The sequence below is a fragment of the Gavialis gangeticus genome, unplaced genomic scaffold (assembly GCF_001723915.1).
Source record: "Gavialis gangeticus isolate Ggan-Ray unplaced genomic scaffold, GavGan_comp1, whole genome shotgun sequence".
Classification (NCBI taxonomy): domain Eukaryota; kingdom Metazoa; phylum Chordata; order Crocodylia; family Gavialidae; genus Gavialis; species Gavialis gangeticus.
In genome coordinates this window covers 11,056,519-11,074,605 of record NW_017729029.1, presented here as the reverse complement: position 1 = coordinate 11,074,605, position 18,087 = coordinate 11,056,519, and the positions used below count along the sequence as shown (strand labels likewise).

At 58.6% G+C, this 18,087-nt stretch overlaps 2 protein-coding genes across 5 annotated transcripts in view; one reads left to right on the top strand and one right to left on the bottom strand.

The window, feature by feature from the left end:
• The window catches only part of DLG3 (discs large MAGUK scaffold protein 3), a 104,190-nt gene extending 91,974 nt beyond the window's left edge, over positions 1–12,216 (top strand). For 2 of the 4 annotated variants that reach the window (XM_019521252.1, XM_019521254.1), the window contains 8 exons: positions 660–759; positions 4,030–4,071; positions 4,935–4,985; positions 5,834–5,935; positions 6,043–6,215; positions 6,678–6,787; positions 7,458–7,549; positions 9,594–12,216. In XM_019521252.1, coding sequence (XP_019376797.1) covers positions 660–759; positions 4,030–4,071; positions 4,935–4,985; positions 5,834–5,935; positions 6,043–6,215; positions 6,678–6,787; positions 7,458–7,549; positions 9,594–9,700 — 777 coding nt within the window. In that variant the 3' untranslated portion in view covers positions 9,701–12,216. Of the gene's footprint in view, positions 1–659; positions 760–2,753; positions 2,800–4,029; positions 4,072–4,934; positions 4,986–5,833; positions 5,936–6,042; positions 6,216–6,677; positions 6,788–7,457; positions 7,550–9,593 lie in introns of all 4 variants that reach the window. The other 2 variants (XM_019521253.1, XM_019521255.1) reach the window with 2 other exon arrangements.
• A 2,791-nt stretch (positions 12,217–15,007) lies between these two features.
• The window catches only part of TEX11 (testis expressed 11), an 88,399-nt gene continuing 85,319 nt past the window's right edge, over positions 15,008–18,087 (bottom strand). The window contains exons 28-29 of the mRNA XM_019521251.1: positions 17,394–17,558; positions 15,008–15,418 (exon numbers count right to left, since the gene is read on the bottom strand). Of these exons, the coding sequence (XP_019376796.1) occupies positions 15,347–15,418; positions 17,394–17,558 (237 nt within the window). The 3' untranslated portion in view covers positions 15,008–15,346. The remainder of the gene's footprint in view (positions 15,419–17,393; positions 17,559–18,087) is intronic.

The window sequence follows — 18,087 nt, the reverse complement described above, 5'->3', positions numbered from 1 at the left end:
GGGGGGGGGGGGGGGGGGGGGGGGGGCTGGGCTGAGGCTGTACCGAGAAGGGCAGGCAGAGTCTAGGCCCGGTGCTGTAATGCTCCCCGCTCAGGCATTGCAGCCAGCAGGAGCAGTTGTGTGTGGGGCTGGACCTGTTGTGGCAGAGCCCCTCCCTGCACACTGGGTCTGAGTGAAGATCTACGAGACAGCAGTAGGGAGCGGCCTGACGGGGTTGCGCAACACTGGCGCTTGTAGCAGACTTCCCTGCCGTGCTGCCGGTGACCCCGCCAGCGGGTGGTGAGGGCCTGGGTCGTGAGGGAGCACGGCCCTCTGCAGACCCTGGCTGGTGGGAGCCGGCCTCACACGGCGTGTACAGGCAGCTTGAACTGGGCTGACGTGGAAGGCCCAAGCCCTGCTGGCTCCCCCTGCGGCAGGCAGGGCATGGGCTCCCCATGCGGACTGGACGGTCGACTACCCTACATCCCTGCAACACATTTTTTTTTTCTCTGCACTTAATTTTTCTCCTGCATTATAGTCTCCATGTAATCTCCATGATTTCATTTGCGGGGCATGGCCCCAACCCCCAGCTCCTCATCGTCTCCATTTTTAATTTCCCTTGCATGCGTTAAACGCCATTGTTTTTTCTGTCCTCCCTTCCATCTCCATGTTCTTCACAGTCGATCAAAACGAAACGTAAAAAGAGTTTCCGCCTCTCACGAAAGTTCCCATTTTACAAGAGCAAAGAGAACCTGGCCCAGGAGAGCAGCGGACAGGAACGTAAGTAGCAGCCAGCCAGACAGGAGCAGCCAGCCGCACTCCCCCGATGCCCGGGGCCTGCTCACAGCAGACACGGCGCGCGGCTTCGGCCTGCAGTCCCCTGTGCCAGGCTGAGCCCAGCCATGAGGCAGCACCCACCTGGGCTTTCTTGCGCACGGGACCTGTCTGAGACTGCTTCCCTGCCTCTGGCTGCACCTCCCCCAGTCCTGTGGGCTTCCTGCCACGTGCAAGCAGCTCCTTGAGCACAGGAGAGCCCAGGCTGGAGCATTGCCCGTTGTTCTCGGGAACCCTGCCCTCTCCTCCACAGTCGGGCAGGCCCTGGGAGGGCAGTGCGCAGGGCAGGCTTGGCCTGCTGCCACCAAGGATGATGTTAGGGATAGGTTGGAAACCCAAGCGTTCAGGGCAAGGAGAAGCCCCTTGAAGCTCAGCCAGTGTCCTCCTCACCACTCCTCTCTGCCTCCCTCATCCCTCCACTGCTGCTAACCTCCCCGCCGCAGAGTGGGTTGCCCCAGCCGTGTCTGTCCAGCCCCAGCTCTCGTGTGTGGCATCTTCATCCTTTCACTGCTATCAGCCCTTGCCTCCATTCTGCTCTGCTTTCCTCTGCTCCTCCCTGACGTGCCCTGGGCTCTGTCTTCCTCCGCTGCCCCAGGCTGCCTCCTTTGCAGAACATGGAGCAGGGCGTGCGGGTGCCCCAGGGAGCCCGGCTGCATGTCCCTGCCACCTCGCTCTGAGCAGCCCCCTGCCACAGCACATCTTGGGGCTCCTTGGCTCGGGTGCATGACCCTGGATCCAGGCAGGGGGAAGGTCCCGCTGCTAGCAGCATCATCGGGCTCCGGGTTGGAGGGGTTTGTGCTAGGCTGAGAGGGCAGCTGCTCTTCCCCCTCCCGCTCACTCTGTGGCACAGGAGCTGGGCCATGAGCTGCTCGAGGTCCCAGCAGCTAAGGGGCTGAGCCGTGCTCCGGAGATGGAGCCTCCCGAGAGCCATGGAGGGGGTGCCCAGGCTGGGCTGGGCTCCAAGGAGCCTGACCAGACCACAGGGGCCTGTGAATGCTGTGGGTGCCAGCCTACGCTCATGGACAGACAGGTGCCCCGGTCGTGGAATGAGCTCAGTAGCTACCATGCCGGCTGGTGTCTGATGCTGGGCAATTGCAGCGCTCCCAGGTCTGGCATCAGGGCTACGAACCATAGAGATGCCTCTGAGCAGAGCAGCTGTTGCCGGCTCCTGGCAGACCCCTGTGTGGGGCTGCTTGCAGTGCCGTAGTGAGGGCACGGACCCCAGTTTCCAGGCTCCGTCTCGGGCCGTAACCAGTGGGCTGCAGACCCAGTGTCATCCTGCCAAGGATGTGCACTGCCTGTGTGCCAGCACGGCCAGCTGGTGCTGAGCTCCGCATCTGGCTGTGGCCGCAGCCTGTGGGAGCGTTTGCTGCAGGAGCCAAGGGGATGGGCCTTCTGCCTTCCCGTGGCAAGGGGGAGCAACAGGAGGGGCAGCTGCTGAACCAGGGCACTGCACACCTGGGGTTTGCTCGCTGCCCAGTCTGGGCTGCCAGAGGCTTGTGGAGAGACCTGCCCCATGCATGATGCTCTCGCCAGCATGCGGCACTGAGCCAGGAGCAGGGTCTGGGTTGCCGTCTTGCTGCCTGTGTGGGGCTGGGGAGGGGGCCATGTGGGGTGGGAGAGCTTTCCTCGCAGGCCTTACGTGGAGTTCAGGGCCGGGGCAGGCCCCACACGGGTGCAGCGGTCCGGTGCTCCTGCTCCAGGCCGAGGACTTGGGCTGTGGCCCGCGGGGAGGCCCCAGGGCTGCCGTGGCCAAGAGAGGGCACTTGTGGGGCTGGACACCTGTGGACAGGGGTTTGTCACTTCACTTGCAGCTACGGCTCTCGACTGCCCTGTCACTAATGCTCACCTGGCTCTGTCTTCTTCCTCTCCCTGTCTCTGCCTCCCTTGCCTCCCTCTCTCTGTTTCTCTTCCCCCCTTCTTGCTGTCTGTGAAATCAGGACTTCCCTGGGTTAAGTGACGATTATTATGGAGCAAAGAACCTGAGTAAGTCCCCTTTGCGTGCGCATGGCCTGTCACGGTCCCCGTCCGGCCCTGTCCCAGGGAGGTAGGGCTCCCAACTTCGCTCCGGCTCCGAGGCTTCTCAGCCTGGGGCGTCAGGGGAGGGGGAACGGCCCTCCGCCTGCTCAGCAGGAGAGCAGGAATCCCCTTGCCATAGGCCGGGTCCTCACCAGGCCCTTTCCCCTTCAGGGCTCCAGGCTGAGCCTCACTGGCCCCTCAGGCTCAGAGCTGGCGTGGACCTGGCTGGCTGTGCTGGCCCAAAGGCCTCCCCATGCTGCCCATATCATGGCAGGTGCTGCCCTGTGATCGAGGCCGGCCCCCCCGAGCTATGGCTCCCAGGGCTTGGCTGTGACACTTTGACACCAGCCGGGCGGAGGTGTGCAGCCCTGCGCTGTGGGACCTCTGCAAAGCGCGTGTAGCGAGGCTGCTGGCTGGCGAGGCTTGCGCGGCCTCCGGACTGCAGCTCCCAGGTGCCGAGGGGCCACGTGCCCAGGCTCCGTGCACATCTCTCTGGGCACTGCAGGCAGCGGCCAACTTGATACAGCCGTTCCTGCGCACCCCAAGACCTTGGGAGCAGGCCGCAGGGGGAACAGCCCCATGGGGAGCAGGGCACCGTGGTGCTGGAAATAGTGTAAAGGAGCCATGCTCTGAACTCTGCCCCATCCTGTCGGTGTCTCCGTCAGTCTCCCCTGTCCATTACGTCTGCCCTCAGCCAGGTCACACTGCCCTCACCCCAGCCTCCCACACAGTGCCCTGTGCAGCTCCAGGCCCCGGGGCGAATCCCTCGCGGGGCCACAGACACAGCCACTGCTGGCATCCTGTTCCCAGTGCAGATATTCTGTCCCTGGCACGGCACCGGCAGAGGCTGCCCGCAGGCAGGGGTGGAGCCTGGAGCTGAGCTCTCCCTCGTCCCATGTCCTGTCCCCCGGTCTCCCCGCAGGTTCTGCCTGGGCAAGCGCCCCTGCCATGCTCCTTGCTAGGGATAGACAAGCAGGGGCTGCCCCAGGGCTGCAGAGGCAGGGAGCCTGCCCCAGCCCCGTGAAGCAGGGCATGCACAAGCCTTGTCCTGCGCGGGCCCAGCATGCTGCGGGAGGTCTGTGCAGCGCCCATGTCCTGCAGCCACGAGCCCTCAGTGATGGTCTGTCCCCTCCTGGCCACCTCCCGGGGAGCTCCTGGCCATGCTGGTTCTGACCTGGGTCTCTTGTTGGTTTGCAGAGGGTGTGACGTCCAACACCAGTGACAGTGAGAGCAGCTCCAGTAAGTGTCCATCTTCTCCATACCGACTGTTTCTCTCCCTCATGTCCCGGTGGTGTCTCCTCCTCAGAGTTCAATGCCTCTGGGGCTGACAAGGCTGGGCAGTGCTGTGGCCAGCTCCCTCCGGCACGTGCTGTCTGCCAGCCCTGGCCCAAAGGCCCTCAGCAGGTGCTGTGACCTGGTTTCCCCCTGGCTCGTCCCCAGCAGCAGGACCCCACCCAGGGCTCTGACTGCCAGAGCTGCGCTGGCTTCTCCTGACCTCAGGCAGCTCCTGCCAGGTCTCGGCATGCATGCATGCTGCAGAAAGGAGTCGTGACTCTTGCGAATCCTTGACTGCCCCCAGAGCAGAGGCCTCAGCTGTGGCCTGGGGCTGCTGTGCCAGCAGCATTTGGGCACCTGATGGTTGCATCCCACTGATGTCCCTGGTCTGACTGCATCCTGGGTGGACACAAGCGCGCAGGCTGGGGCTGGACGGGAGAGCATGGAACCCGCAGCACTCCTTGCACCATTGGAGGCTGCAGGTGCCAGGCAAGGCAGTGCCCACTCTGGAGTGTGCATGTGATGGGCAGGAGCAGAGCTAGCTGGCTGTCCACGTGGGCAGCACATGGCTGGCTGTGGGAGAGCCCTGACAGGTGCATGGGGGTGCAAGTAGCTCATGGGCCGGCCGCGGTGATGCAGCCTGCGGGGCAGCCCTTTAGGGGGTGGGGTGCTGCTTTAGGCTGGGACGCAGCCTCTGGCTCTACTGTGCCCAGGCTCTGCCAGCCGGGAGGGGCAGCCTCGACTACTCGCAGCGCTGGGGTGTCTGGTAGCCCAGGCTGGAGCGGTGGAGGGGCCGGCGCTCACCTGCTTCCCCCGGTCTGTTGCAGAAGGACAAGAGGACACGATTCTGTCATACGAACCAGTGACGCGGCAAGAAAGTAAGTGCAGGAGGCAGTGTTGTCATGCTATGTCCATGGCACCTCCCCCCCAGATCCTGCACTCCCCATGCGAGCTGGAGCCTGCCAGGCTGCTGCTCCCTGCCCAGCACAGCCAGTGCCCACCAAAAGCCGGCGTGCCTGGCTGCCTGCTCCCACACAGGCTGCTGGCGGGGAAGGAGGCCCTGCCAAAGCTGCCGGTGGTTCCTGCCCCCCTTGGTTGTGGCTGAGGCTTGTCCCCAGCCTGTGAAACGAGGGCTGAAGCTGTAACCCCAGGCCTGTGGCACCTTCACCTGCCTGGCCCCCACACACTGCCCCCAGCTTCCTCCTGCACCAAGCTGCTTCCCTGGCCTCAGTCTGCCCATCTGCCCCAGTCTCCAGTCCTTGCCCCTGCGTGCCCATGCCCGACAGGTCCCTGGATGGGACTGCAACTTCCTTCCTGGCCAAGCACTGTTGCATTGCTAGTGCTTGGTTGAAAGGACATTCCAGGTGGTTTCCCCAAGCTCCCAGCTGGTTCCTCCTCTAGCTGCAGCATGTCACAGCCTCAGAGCCACAGCCCGGGAAGGGTCATTGCCCCCATGAGCCCTGGTGCGACATGCATGGATGCTGCAGCCAGGAGACCAGGCCCCAGCCCTTGGCCAGGGCTATGGCTTTGGCAGCGTGTGGGGAGGGGCACCACCTCCAAACCTGGGTGGCTCGCACCCATGAGTGTCCTGCAGCCCCTCATGCTCGTGTCAGTGGCATGTGCCCCAAACCCAGAAGCCGCAGCCTGGCCCCTTGCACGTCCAGGCATCGCCACGGGCAGCTCCTGGGTCCAGCAGCAGGGCTCAGGGTGTGGGTTTTGCTCCCAGTTCATTACGCACGGCCGGTGATCATCCTGGGGCCGACAAAGGACCGGATCAACGATGACCTCATCTCTGAGTTCCCACACAAGTTTGGCTCCTGCGTGCCGCGTGAGTCGGGGGTCTTCCTTGTGGGGTGGGAGGGACATTTGGAGGGGGCCTGCCCGTGGCCCCAGCAGCCAGGTGGTGGTGGTGATGAAGCCTGCCCTCTCTTCCAGACACCACCAGGCCACGGCGCGAGAACGAGGTGGACGGGCAGGACTATCACTTCGTCGTGTCCCGGGAGCAGATGGAGAAGGACATTCAGGACAACAAGTTCATCGAAGCTGGGCAGTTCAACGACAACCTCTACGGGACCAGCATCCAGTCGGTGCGGGCCGTGGCAGAGAGAGTGAGTGAGACGCCCTCTGGCAGGACAGCCCCACGCTCCCTTCTCTGCAGCAGTCCCTGCTGCATGGGGAGACCAGCCCACCTGCTGGCCATGTGGCTAAAGCAGAGCCCTGTGGCTGCTCAGTGCCTGCCTGCGGCTCCCTCCACGGGCACGAGGCCAGCTGCCAAGCCACTGGGCCTCTCGAGCCACCGTCAGCAGCCTCAGCCCAGTCTTCCCTGGGCAGTGGGGCACAGCTGCTTGGCCAGTGAAGATGGGAACAGACGTTCCGTGTGCCCAGAGCACGGCAGAGCCTGGGTAGTGGAGATGGCTGCAGTCCCTTGCCTCAGGCACTGCCACGGTACCCCATTGGCACAGATGCCACATCCCATCCCCTAGCCCTAGCCCTGGCCCCGTCCCCGTCCCCTGGAGAAGTGAGCAAGACCAAACGTGGGGGACTGACCCAGGCCTCTTTCACCCTTGCAGGGGAAGCACTGCATCCTGGATGTGTCTGGCAACGCCATCAAGAGGTTGCAGCAAGCACAGCTTTACCCTATTGCCATTTTCATCAAGCCAAAATCCATCGAAGCGCTCATGTAAGTGAAGCCACCTGTCAGCCGCCTCCCCTCTGTGACCGTGAGGTCCTGCATCCCTGCCTCTCCAGCTTAGAAAGTGGTGTCGCTGTTGCTCCAGCATCAGCTCTTGGGTCTCATGACTTTTGGTGCGGGTGCCTCCCCTTCCCCACATGCAGCTGTGGTCGTGTGGAAAGGGCCAGGCCTGGATGACATCGTCTCCTCTTGCTGCAACCATCCCGATCTTGGGCCCTGATCCGTGTGCTCCTGAGGGCTTGGGGCCTGCAGTCAGGGAAGCCACCGCTGGGGAATGGATCTGTCAGGCAGGGGATAGATCAGGACAGGCATATTGGGCACAGGCAAGAAGCCTCCTGCATGCCTGTCAGAGACCCTGCATGGCATTGGCCAAGCAGGAGGGCTGGCTAGAGATGAGACTGGAGCTCAAGAGCTCTTGAAGTGGGGGTGGTCGCTCCAGACCACTATGTGACACCGTCTGGGGCAGGCCCAGTTCCTGCAGCTGGGTTGGGTGGCTCAGGGCAGCAGGAAGTGCAGGGCGCAGATTCGTCATCTTGCCTCCTGCCCTGATGGGGTGAACCCATGTGATGTGGGGCTGGGCTGGAGTGGGGGGCAGGCGGTTCGTTGTTTTGCCTGCTTTAAATGAAAGGGTTTGTGGCTCTTCCTTCCCTGCTGCTAGGGAGATGAACCGGAGGCAGACGTACGAGCAAGCCAACAAGGTCTTTGACAAAGCCATGAAACTGGAGCAGGAGTTTGGGGAGTATTTCACAGGTGAGAGCCCCTGGGCCAGCTCTTCCCCCTCCTGCGCCGGCAGTGCCAACTACACCCATGTGCTTTGGTGTTGTGGGAAACCATCCACCCGCATGGAAACAAAAGCAGTGAGAAGGGGAGTCTGTCACCATGCGTCACAGCTGGGCTCTCCAGAGATTTGGGATAAGGGCAATCTGCCCGGAGAGGAGGGGGCAGCCAGGCAGGGCTTTGAGTGCAGGGAGGCTGCACAGGGAAGGGCAGCAGAGAAGTGAAAGCATGTTGGTGCACAGAGGGCTTCGGCCGTCTCACCGGGCCAGGGCCAGGCCATGCCCAAAGGAGAGGGTGACTTCAGAGAGAGGCTCTGGCTGTAACTGGTGACTCGAGTGGCCGTGTCTCTGAAGAGCCTTTGTGGGCAGCGTGGCCAATATAAGCAGCCTCCTACCTCCACCCCTGGACAGGGGCAGCTGCCCATACGGCTCAGGGCTGGGAGCAGGCACCCATGAGGATTCGGGACTTGGCAGTGCTCACGGCAGTGCACAGTCTGGAAAGCTGCAGGCAGGTGCGACGGCACGGACACAGAGCTGGCCTCCTCCAAAAGAAAGGGGAGCAGTGCTGCACAGCCGTCCCCGCTGCCCCAGGCCCCCAGGCACTCTGCCAGGCAAGGGCAGGGGCCAAGCTGTGGCACAGCAGGAGCAGGAGAGCAAAGACATTGTTCCCAGGAGGTGAAGGGAACTGGGCTTGCTTTGTCCGTGGAGTGGCCGTGATCTGCCCAAGGAAGCTGAAGCACACCAGGCCTTCAGTGATGCAGCTGATTCTGTCCCTCCTGGGTGGGCAACAGAGTCTGCCTGGCCTGGAAGACCCGAGACACGGGTGGGAGCTGGGGGACTAGGGTGGGAAATAACCTGTGGGAGGCAGAAAGCAAGGAGCGCCCAAGGGGGCAAGCACTGCCAAGGCCTGTCGGGGAGGTAGCCTCATTCGCCAGGCGGCAATAGCAGGAGGCCTGGAGCGCGCGGGTCCAGCGGGCCGGGGTCTGGGGCTCTGCTGCGGGGTCAGTGCCTGGGAGCCAGGAGGAGATGGGCAGGTTCAAAGAGAAGCAGCAAAGCGGTCCAAGGGCCTGAGCAGCTCAGCTTCAGGGAGATTGAATGAGCTGAGCATGCCCAGCGAGGCCTGGAGATGGAGCAGCTCTCCAGCCAGCCGAGGCAGAGGGAAAGGGGCCGACTGGGTGATGAGAAGGGCCCAGCTGAGGACTGTCGCAGGAAGCAGTGGGAGCCCCTTGCCTGGGAGCTGGAAACCAGAGCCTGCTGTGACTAGAGCTCCAGACCCGTGACTGGAGCAGGCTGCCTGGAGACAGGGAGGAGCCTCCAGCCCTGGGAATGCTCCGGAGCCGGTTGGACAGACTGCAGGGGGCTGGGGTGGCCAAGAACGGCCCTGTTGTGAGCACTAAGCAACCTTGAGAGGGTCCCTTCCAGCCCAGCTCTCCCATGGTCCCATAGCACGTGTTCAGGACCCAGGGCCTGGCTGCGGGGGGGGGAACAGGTGACTGACCAAGTGTGCCCAGCCTGCCCCCGGCCTCTGGCAGCGGCGCCCTGATGCTGGGGAAACTCAGTGTGGCATCAGCCGGAGGCCACAGGGTCGTGGCTGGTCCTGCAGGAGCCACCCACACTGGGGCTGGCCCCTCACAGCCTGTGCAGCTCTCACCCCCTCCCCAGGCATGAAATTATCCCCCGGCTCTCACTGGGTTCCACAAAAAGAGCTCTTGACCAAAGCGAGCTGGAAAGCCAATGAGCTGGTTCCTTGGAGAGCATCAAGCCAGGGCCTGGTGCATGCGAGATCTCGCTACCTGAGCTCTGCCTGGTTCTCACCCTCCACCTCCTGAGAGCGCCTGCGTGCTGTAACCTGCCTTGGGCTGGTCCATAGCTCCAGGAGCTGCTGGTGCCCGTGCCCCGGCCCTGCCCTTCCCCTCTGCCTGTCCCACTCCAGTAGCTGGCGAAGGCCCTGAGCCGGCCTGTGGCTGGTGCGGCGTGGCACTGCCCAGCACTCACAGGCTTCTTCTTTCCTCTTCCAGCCATCGTACAGGGAGACTCTCTCGAGGAGATTTACAACAAAATCAAACAGATCATTGAGGACCAGTCTGGGCACTACATCTGGGTCCCGTCCCCTGAGAAACTTTGAAGACTTCCCCCATCTCCTTCCTTGTGAGCAGAAGGTCTCTGAAATCCCACCCCCGCCCACGCCCTCTGCCCCACGGGGGGACACAAATACTCCTCCTGCCCCTTTTTTAGATCGTCGCAAAATTGAGTTTTCTAGTCCTGTTTCTTTTTGTTGGGATGAAGCGATCGCATTCATCACGTGACTGTTCCCACCATCCCTGCATGGACCTCCCCACTGCGCCATTAGAGACGGATGAGAACCCATTCAAGAATGGTTTTTTTTTATTCTTATTACTATTATTATTAATGAAACCAAGCAGCGAGACGGGCCAAGGAGGCTGAGGACTAATGTAAAGAACGACCGAAACTGGGCTGCGGCACTGAGAGAGGAGTGGAGCTTCCCGGGCATTTCTCCATGTGCGTCTGTCACTGTCGTGCAGCCCTGACCAGCACAACACAAAGGCAACAGAAAGCATTTTATTTATCTGTATATGTAATTTATATATAATATAGAGAGAGATATTATATATATATTATATATATGTGGACTAGCAAACAGGAGGGACCTCCTAAATGGTACTATTTTATTGCTAGGATGCATCCAATTGTCCCAGGCACTGCATAAGGGAGTCCGCTCTGGTCAGGAAGAGATTGAACCGGGACCAGGTGCTCTGAATGATTCTCACATCCGGTCCGTCTTTCACAAGCCAGTGCCCAGGGCTGGAGGGCAGGGCAGAGCCGAGGATGTGGTGTGCGCAGAGGGGGCCACAGGTCTGGAACCACATGAGCATCAGTGGCTGATCTGAAACTGGGAGAGAAGACTAAGCAAGAGGCTGCGGAGCGAAAGTGTGGATGCTAGTACATATTAAATTGCACATTGTTTTACAGGCCACCTGATGATGTGTTTGCATGAGAGGTTTCCTTTTTGTTCTATTTTTTTAAGCAGATGTTAAACCAAAACCATGTTGTGTTGCTGTGTTGGCTTTTTCATGACTGAGTTTCTCATGTTAATAATGAACTGAACGGGTATAAAGTCCATTTTTTAACTTATTTTTTAAGATGGCTCCACTGTAAATAGAACATGGGCCCAAGCTATTGCAGGCCAGGAGCTCTCTGCAGCTCACATGAGATGGACTGGCCGGCTGCTCCGTGCCCCTCGGGGAACACCTGGCCCCTCGGGCAGACCCTGGCCAGGGGGCAGCAGGCAGGCAGGCTGGCCTGCTCTCCTTTGCGGGAGGGCACTTGAACCCCTGGGAGTTAGCAGCAGGCCCCAGCTGTCCCTGGGACAGATGCTCAGAGCTCCTCCAGTCTGTCCAAGGCTTCAAAGCAGCCTAAATTCTAGGAGCAACTGAAACCCTCCCTCCCTCCCTGCCTGCCACAGCCTAGATTCAGGGCTGTTTCCCCTGAAGGCAGTGGTGACCTTCATGGCACCGCCACCCTTGTAACGCAGCCATGTCCCCTCTGCACCCCTGGGACTCGGGCTGTGGCAGCTATGCAGGCATTCACCCCTCGTCCCTCTCAAAGCCTCTGCCTATGTCCTGGTTCTCCAAGTAGGATCCTGCCCTCCCTAGCCATGCTTTCTAGAACCAGACGCAGGAGCTGGACTGTGAGCAGGGAAACATGCACTGCCACGGGCGTGAAACCTGGCATCGGGAGCAAGGAACAGGTGCTGCTGAGGAAGCTCAGGCATCTGTTTGAACATGGCTCCATCAGAGGAGAATGTGCCAGTTCATCCAAGGGGAAAGCCCACAAAGCACTTGGGAACAGTCTGGACTGTCCATGTCTCGACAGTGCAAGGTCCCCTTTGGTAGGGAAACTGTAAATACTTTTCTCACAGCCACATGCCCCCAGCAGGACAAGGGCGGTCGCCCACCACAGCGTTGGCAGGTGCGTTCCTCTTCCCCAGGTAGGGGCAGGTGGCGCCAGTTCCTTGCCTAGCTAGTAGGGTTGGCCAGGGGTGGCTTCCACGTAGCACCAAGAGGACACTGTCCACCTGCGCCGGCGCCAGCTGCATCACTCGCTGTCGGGCCTCTGCAGGGTGCAGGCACACTGCAGTGAGCGAGAAGCACCCGCTTGTGTGGCAGTCACCTGTGTTGCGAGAGGAGTTCAGATGGACTTTAGCCGCCAGCTGAAACTGGAAGCACAGCTGTGCAGACCGCACCAGCAGTGTCATGGTGGCAGAGGCAAAGCAGCGGTGCCTGCTGTCAAGCTGGAGTCTCCCCATGGAGCAAGCCTGGGCAGGGGCCTGGCGTTCGTTCTTCCTGGGCTCTGCTCCAGTGGCCCCACACTGGATGCTGCCAGCCTCACACCAGAGACAGGGAAGCGGTGAAGCAGCAGATGCTCTCCAGGGCTAGTTTCACAGGTCCAGCTCCTTTTCTTTTTCTGATAGCCTGTGTCCCTCTCCTCTAGTCCCATGGACAGACGATCGATGTGCTCCATGGCATAGCTGAAAGTATCCGATCAATCATGACAACACTAGTTGGTTGCCAGTGTTTCTTCCAAGGAGACGTATATTTTTAATAAACAGAGTTACAAAGATGTCCGTCTCAGAGCCCTTCTTGCAGAAATCACACAGCATACCAGCTCCTGTCCTGCCCTGGGCTCCTCCTAGCAACTGAAGGGTTAAAATCAGGTGCCGTAGTGGGAGGTGGGCACTGAAGACCACCCCTTGCACCTCTGGGTGTCTGGTGCCCCCATAACCAGGCCCTGGCACTCCCTGGGTTAGTGGTTGCAGGCCTTGCAAACATGGGGGTGGTTAGGGATCGTATGGAGCAGCTACAGTGGCCCAGTGAGCTTGCCATGGTGAGCCGCAGTGGCCTGCAGGCTGGGTGACCAGGAGATGCAACTGTCCTATGCCTGGGGGAGGGATTGAGGACTCCAGTGGTGGATGCTGTCAGCCTGGCAGGAAAGAGCCTGGGTCTTTGCCTAACAGGAATGTGAGGCTGGGGCAGGGGCAGGGGCAGGTGGGGCTTACATGCTTGAATACCTTGTTTGTACAGTATGAGGGGGACAGGGAATTGCAGCAAAAGTTTTCTTTTGCTTAGAGGTGGGGGGTGCAACATTTCCCTCCTGTGACACGTAGGGCCCTGCCCAATGCTGCAAGGGTTTGCATCTGTTACCTTCTGTAATGCAGGGCTGCTTGGTCCTCCAAGCATTCTCCAAGTGTGCCATGCTGCATTGCCCTTCACCCCCACTGCTGGGACTGGCCACTCTGCTATGGAGCCAGAACTCTACTATTCCTCCACCCTCTGGTTGGCACCTCATATCAACGCACCCTTGGACCTGGGGTGACAGCGGACAAGAAGCTGGATAGGAGCCAGCAGTGTGCCCGTGTTGCCCATCGGTAGGAGCGCTGCCAGATCAAGGGCAGTGATTCTTCCCCTCTATCCAGCACTGGGGAGGCCACATCTGGAGTCCTGTGTCCAGCTGTGGGCCCCACTACAGAAAGGATGTGGACACATTGGAGAGAGTCCAGCGGAGGGCAGTGAAAATGGTTGTGGGGCTGGGGGACAGGACTGGTGAGGAGAGGTTGAGGGAACTGGGCTGATTGAATTTGGAGAAGAGAAGACCGAGGGGGATCGAATAGCAGCCTTCACCTCCCTGCAGGGGGGCTGCAAAGAGGATGGAGCTGGACTGGTCTCAGTGAGAGCAGATGGCAGAACAAGGAGCAATGGTCTCCAGGTGCAGCAATGGAAGTTGAGATTGGATATCAGGAAAACCTCTCTCACGAGTAGGGTAGTAAAACACTGGAATGGGTTACCTAAATTGGTGGTGGTGTCTCCATCCTTGGAGATTTTGAAGACCTGGGTAGACAAAGCCTGGCTGGGATGATGTAGTTGGGGCTGGTCCTGGTGTGAGCAGGGGGCTGGATAGATGTGACCTCCTGAGCTCCCTTCCCACCCTCACTGTCTATGACTCTGATTCTGTATGTCCAATAGAAACATCTAACAGCCAGCTGCACCCTTGCTTCCCCCACACCCCACCCACAATGCAGCCCGCAGCCCCTCACCTTCCCTCCAGAAAGCCTGCTCCCCGTTTTTCCTTTTTGTTGGCATTTTTTTATATTGGTGCGCTCCCTTGCACTGCTTGGGCAAGAAAAGCAGCCGTGCCAACCACCATCCATGCTCTCACTCCTGCCCTGACTGCAGGCCAGGATCATCTCAAGAAAGCACAGCTCCAAGCACTCTGCTCCCTGCCTGCCACCCCCTCCCCCTCCAGTCAGTCTGGCACACCACAGTCCTCAGGCACTTGCAGGCTGTTAAAGCTGCTTGAACACAGGCTGCAGAAAGCAGAAAAGTGACCATGGCTCAGCCACAGCTCCAGTGCTTAGGTGCACATAATAGCATAGCTGGGTTGGGGGAATCACTGTAAATGCAGAGGCGACTGAGACTCGGGCAGATGCTGTCTGCCCATTTAACCCACTGGCTGCACAGCACGGAAATCCAGACTTTCATGTGCCAAGACATGTTTGTAAACGCTGTCCTAGAAGGCAGGCACATGTGAACGACATGGCAAAGGGCTGCAACTGCACCTGGGCTGGCCTGTGCAATGCAGAACAACATTTAGGGCACTAAGATGACAGCAGCACACTGTGGAAGTGGGTTGCAAAGAGCCCAAAGACAGCTCCAAACCTGCATCATGCTTTTCTTAGCCTATGCACAAACCACCAGGTCACAGGTTAGGCACCCTCTTAAAGCCAGCCGAGGGACCTGTGTGGGGCCAGGGAGAGAGCCACATGGCTTGTCTCCTGAGTGCTGTGCTCTAAAGAAACAGGTCCTGCGTTCCAGTCCTGCCACTTCCTAGTGGCAGAGATGAAAGACAGAAGAGCCCTGCCACTAATCCTGTCCTGCTACTGCTCCCCTCTCTGCAGGGTGTGCACAGGGTCACTTGGTTTTTGCCTCGGGACAAAGCCAAGTCCAGCACTGTGCACAAGCACCGGGCGCTGCAGCTACAAAGCTCTGTCATCACTGCTGAGGCACCAGCCTGTTTCCAGCAACTCTCAGCAGCCGGCTGCCACCTGTTCAACTGCTACATTCAGTTGCAGGCTGAATCTCCCCACTTGTGTTTCTATCTAGACCTGTCTGGGCTTCAGTGCTGCAAGCAGTGACTACTTCAGCACATTACATTCAGTGCCCCCACAGCAACACTCGCTGGCACTTCAGCTGCTTGAATGCAAGAGAAGGAGCACCTGTTCTCTCCTGGAATGAAGTGATTGATCATGGCTATCTTGGCAGAGGGCCAGCATTCCTCACCGCACTGAAATGGACTGAAAAACTAAACAATCCAGCAAGCATTTATACAGAGACAACGGCAGCAGCCAGTGGACATGTATGGTCTTAAAACTCTTTTATTGCTCAGTGTCACCTCCTATGGAAATCAGATGTTTGAACTACCCCTCTTCCCTAAAACAGCAACCCCACCTCATAAGGAATGCATGCATCTACTTCCTCTTACTCAGCAGCTCTAAAAGGGTGCATGAGTGATGGAGAAAAAACATTGCATTTCTCCAGCAGACATGCCCCAAAACCACACACAACTTAGAAACAGCCAGTGGAAAGGCCTCGATCCTGTGCCCAGAACTCACGTGCCATCACAGAGCTGGCAGCCACCACCCAGGAGACTCTTCCGATGATGCTGGTGCCCTCATCTGCCAGGGCTGTGGTGGGCATCATTCTTCATTTGGAAGAAACCCCTTCGCTCTGTCCAACTTATCCAGCACCTCGCTGTAGAGACCGATCATCTGGAGGACACAACCATCAACAGACCTCTGAGCACAGAAGGAAGCAAGAAACTCAGGCACTCAATTAGGAAAGAAGAGTCATGCGAGGAGCAGGCAAACTACAGCCTGTTCCAGATTGGAAATCTATGCTGCTCTATGCAGTCTGTGACAATTAAAGCCTGCTGCTTTGGAGACAGTCACTCTGATGCTGCACCCACTCGTGTCAGTGCATCTGTGCAGAGACAAGGTGCTTCCTTCCCCATAGCTCACAGGTGCATCCGCTCTGGAGGGCCTCACTGGTGTAACTCCCAGTCCCTAAATCAACCAGCCCCTGCCTGAAGCCGCTGTGGGGCTGCACATAATGTCTGACTGTATGTACCAACTAGGACAGATCCTGCTGCAGCAGGGACAGGCAGCTCCGTGGGTGTCAGGCTCAAGCAGGAGCATGGCAGCCCAGAAAAGGTTGGTCACATGTGAAGGGCAAAGAACAGCCATGTTCCTCTGTGCAGAGATGCCGGCATGGCTGAAGCAGGCCTGGTCTCTGCCTGGCAGCTGTAGTGGTTTCACTAGGTGTGGGTTGTTTGAAATTATCTTGGTCATGTCTGTCACTTGTTGTTAGCAGCCAGATTTAAGCCAGTGTACGAGTGCCTGCACCAGCAGTGCTCACACTGTCCTTCCTGAGCCACAATTATCAAAGGGTTGGGGGTTTCTGAGAGCCTTGGGCATGTCCTTCCTGCATCATGAAAATGCAGCACAGCTCTGCACTGTGGCTTTTCCTCTTGAACGGGACCGTGTTTGCCATGATCCACAGAGGCTGCACAGGCTGCAGCAGTGGTGCTTGGTTATCACTGAGTGCTTGCTCATGCAGCTCCTGAGGCAGTCAGGACTGAGCATCCCTTGACTAGTCACAATGGCTTAATTAAAGCAATGTGACATTGCACCTTAAGCAAAACATGCCAATTCTGTGTTTCAAAGAGCCCTATGCTTTCCTCTTAACTGTTCAGTGTCTGCACTCAGTGCAGAACAGCCCCCCCACCCATCCCTTTCAGGTAGAGGTACGGTGCCTCTCATGAGTGTGAGGGTAGGAAGCGAGCAGTATTTCCCACAGTTGCCTGCTATGGCTAGAAAGTGCTCATTAGCAGGTTGAGATGCTCAGATAGGTGATGGGCAATTTTCTTAGAACTGGAGAGGCTTTGGGAAGCAGGCTCCCAGTCTCAGCAGGCAGGCAGTGGTTGGGGGAAAGGGCCGTTGTGTCAAGTTCAAACTCTGTCTTTCAGACTCCATAGGGACCTGTGTTGTGGGACCAGAAGGGACACTGCTATCCTGTAGCACATGGCCAGAGAAGGTAATTTTCATGCATCTTCTTTGCCCAAACTCCCTCCCCAGATCAGTTTCTGGCCTGCCAGAGAAGTGCAAAACTCCTCATGCTGAGGACAACTCTTCAGCATGGCCACACAAACCACCTGTGCCAGAGCAGAGGGCAGCTGTTCTCATGGATGTGGTGGTGCGCCTGCAGAGCATCACCTGAGCAGGCAGCCACAGCGCAGCCTCCACGGCATGACCAATGTGGGACCCCGAGGCCTCAGACAAGAGGTGTGCAGAAACCAATGCTTCTTCAGAGACAGCCAAGCCCAACACGATCGCTGAGTGGCCGTCTGCACAGGATGACCAGGACTTCCAGCTCTTCTTTCTGCCTAAACCCCCCATCCATCACTGCTCCACCTCCCCTTGTGTTTGAGATCTGGGGCAGCGGCTCTGAATCATACTGCCAGGCTTACATCCATAAAACCCACGCTGTTAAGCAGCGAGACCCAGACCTGCAAAGGTATTTAGGTGCCTCATCTATCCATGACACTGTGGAAGTTAGGTGCCTACATGCTCTTGAGAATCTGGGCCCCTGCCTCCTTCAGCCTGTCCAGTCCTTTTGGAAAAGCTCTTTCCACAACACCCTCATCCTTCTGCAGCTCAGCTCTGCCTTACGCTTGTACTCACTTACATTGCTCTCATAGCTGCTCTTCAGGGATCCCAAGTGATGGAGGAAGCGCATTCCCAGCCCACACCACTGCTCAGCTTCCTTGTATTTACCACTGCTGTACTGAAATATCCCTGTATTCCAGGCTCTGGTCATCAGCCAAAGGGTCTCCACCTCAGGGTAATTGTCCTGAAGAAGCGAGAGAAAGAAGCAAGGCGGAGAATTAGGAGAGTTTTCACTACAAGCCTGCCTGAAGCAGTTACCTGAGCTCCCTTCCCCTGGACAGCCAAATGCCAGAATGCCCCCTGCTTGCCCCATAGCTCACCACTCATCCACACCACATCCAAGCTGCTGGCTGCCAGCATGGAGGCAAAAGGCTTTATTTGGGCACTGCTAGCGCACACCTTGGGAGAAAGACTTGGCAAGAGACCTGCAAAGTACCTGCGCTGAATACGCAGTAGGGTATTTGGTGGGGGCTGGCAGGGGTGAGGCTGCACACTTCAAATCATTTGCAGAAGGAAAGAAAATTTCACTCTTGACTAAGGGATTTTCCAGCTTTGGGAGGATGCTGTGATGCTGAACAAGGAGAATATTGTGCAATTTGTTTTCACTCATGGAATTGTAAGGACAAATCCTGAGTCAGTTCCTCAGTTTCAACTGTCTGCCCTGTCCAAGAAATACTTCAGGTCTGCCGGGAAAGGACAGACTGGGGGGGGGG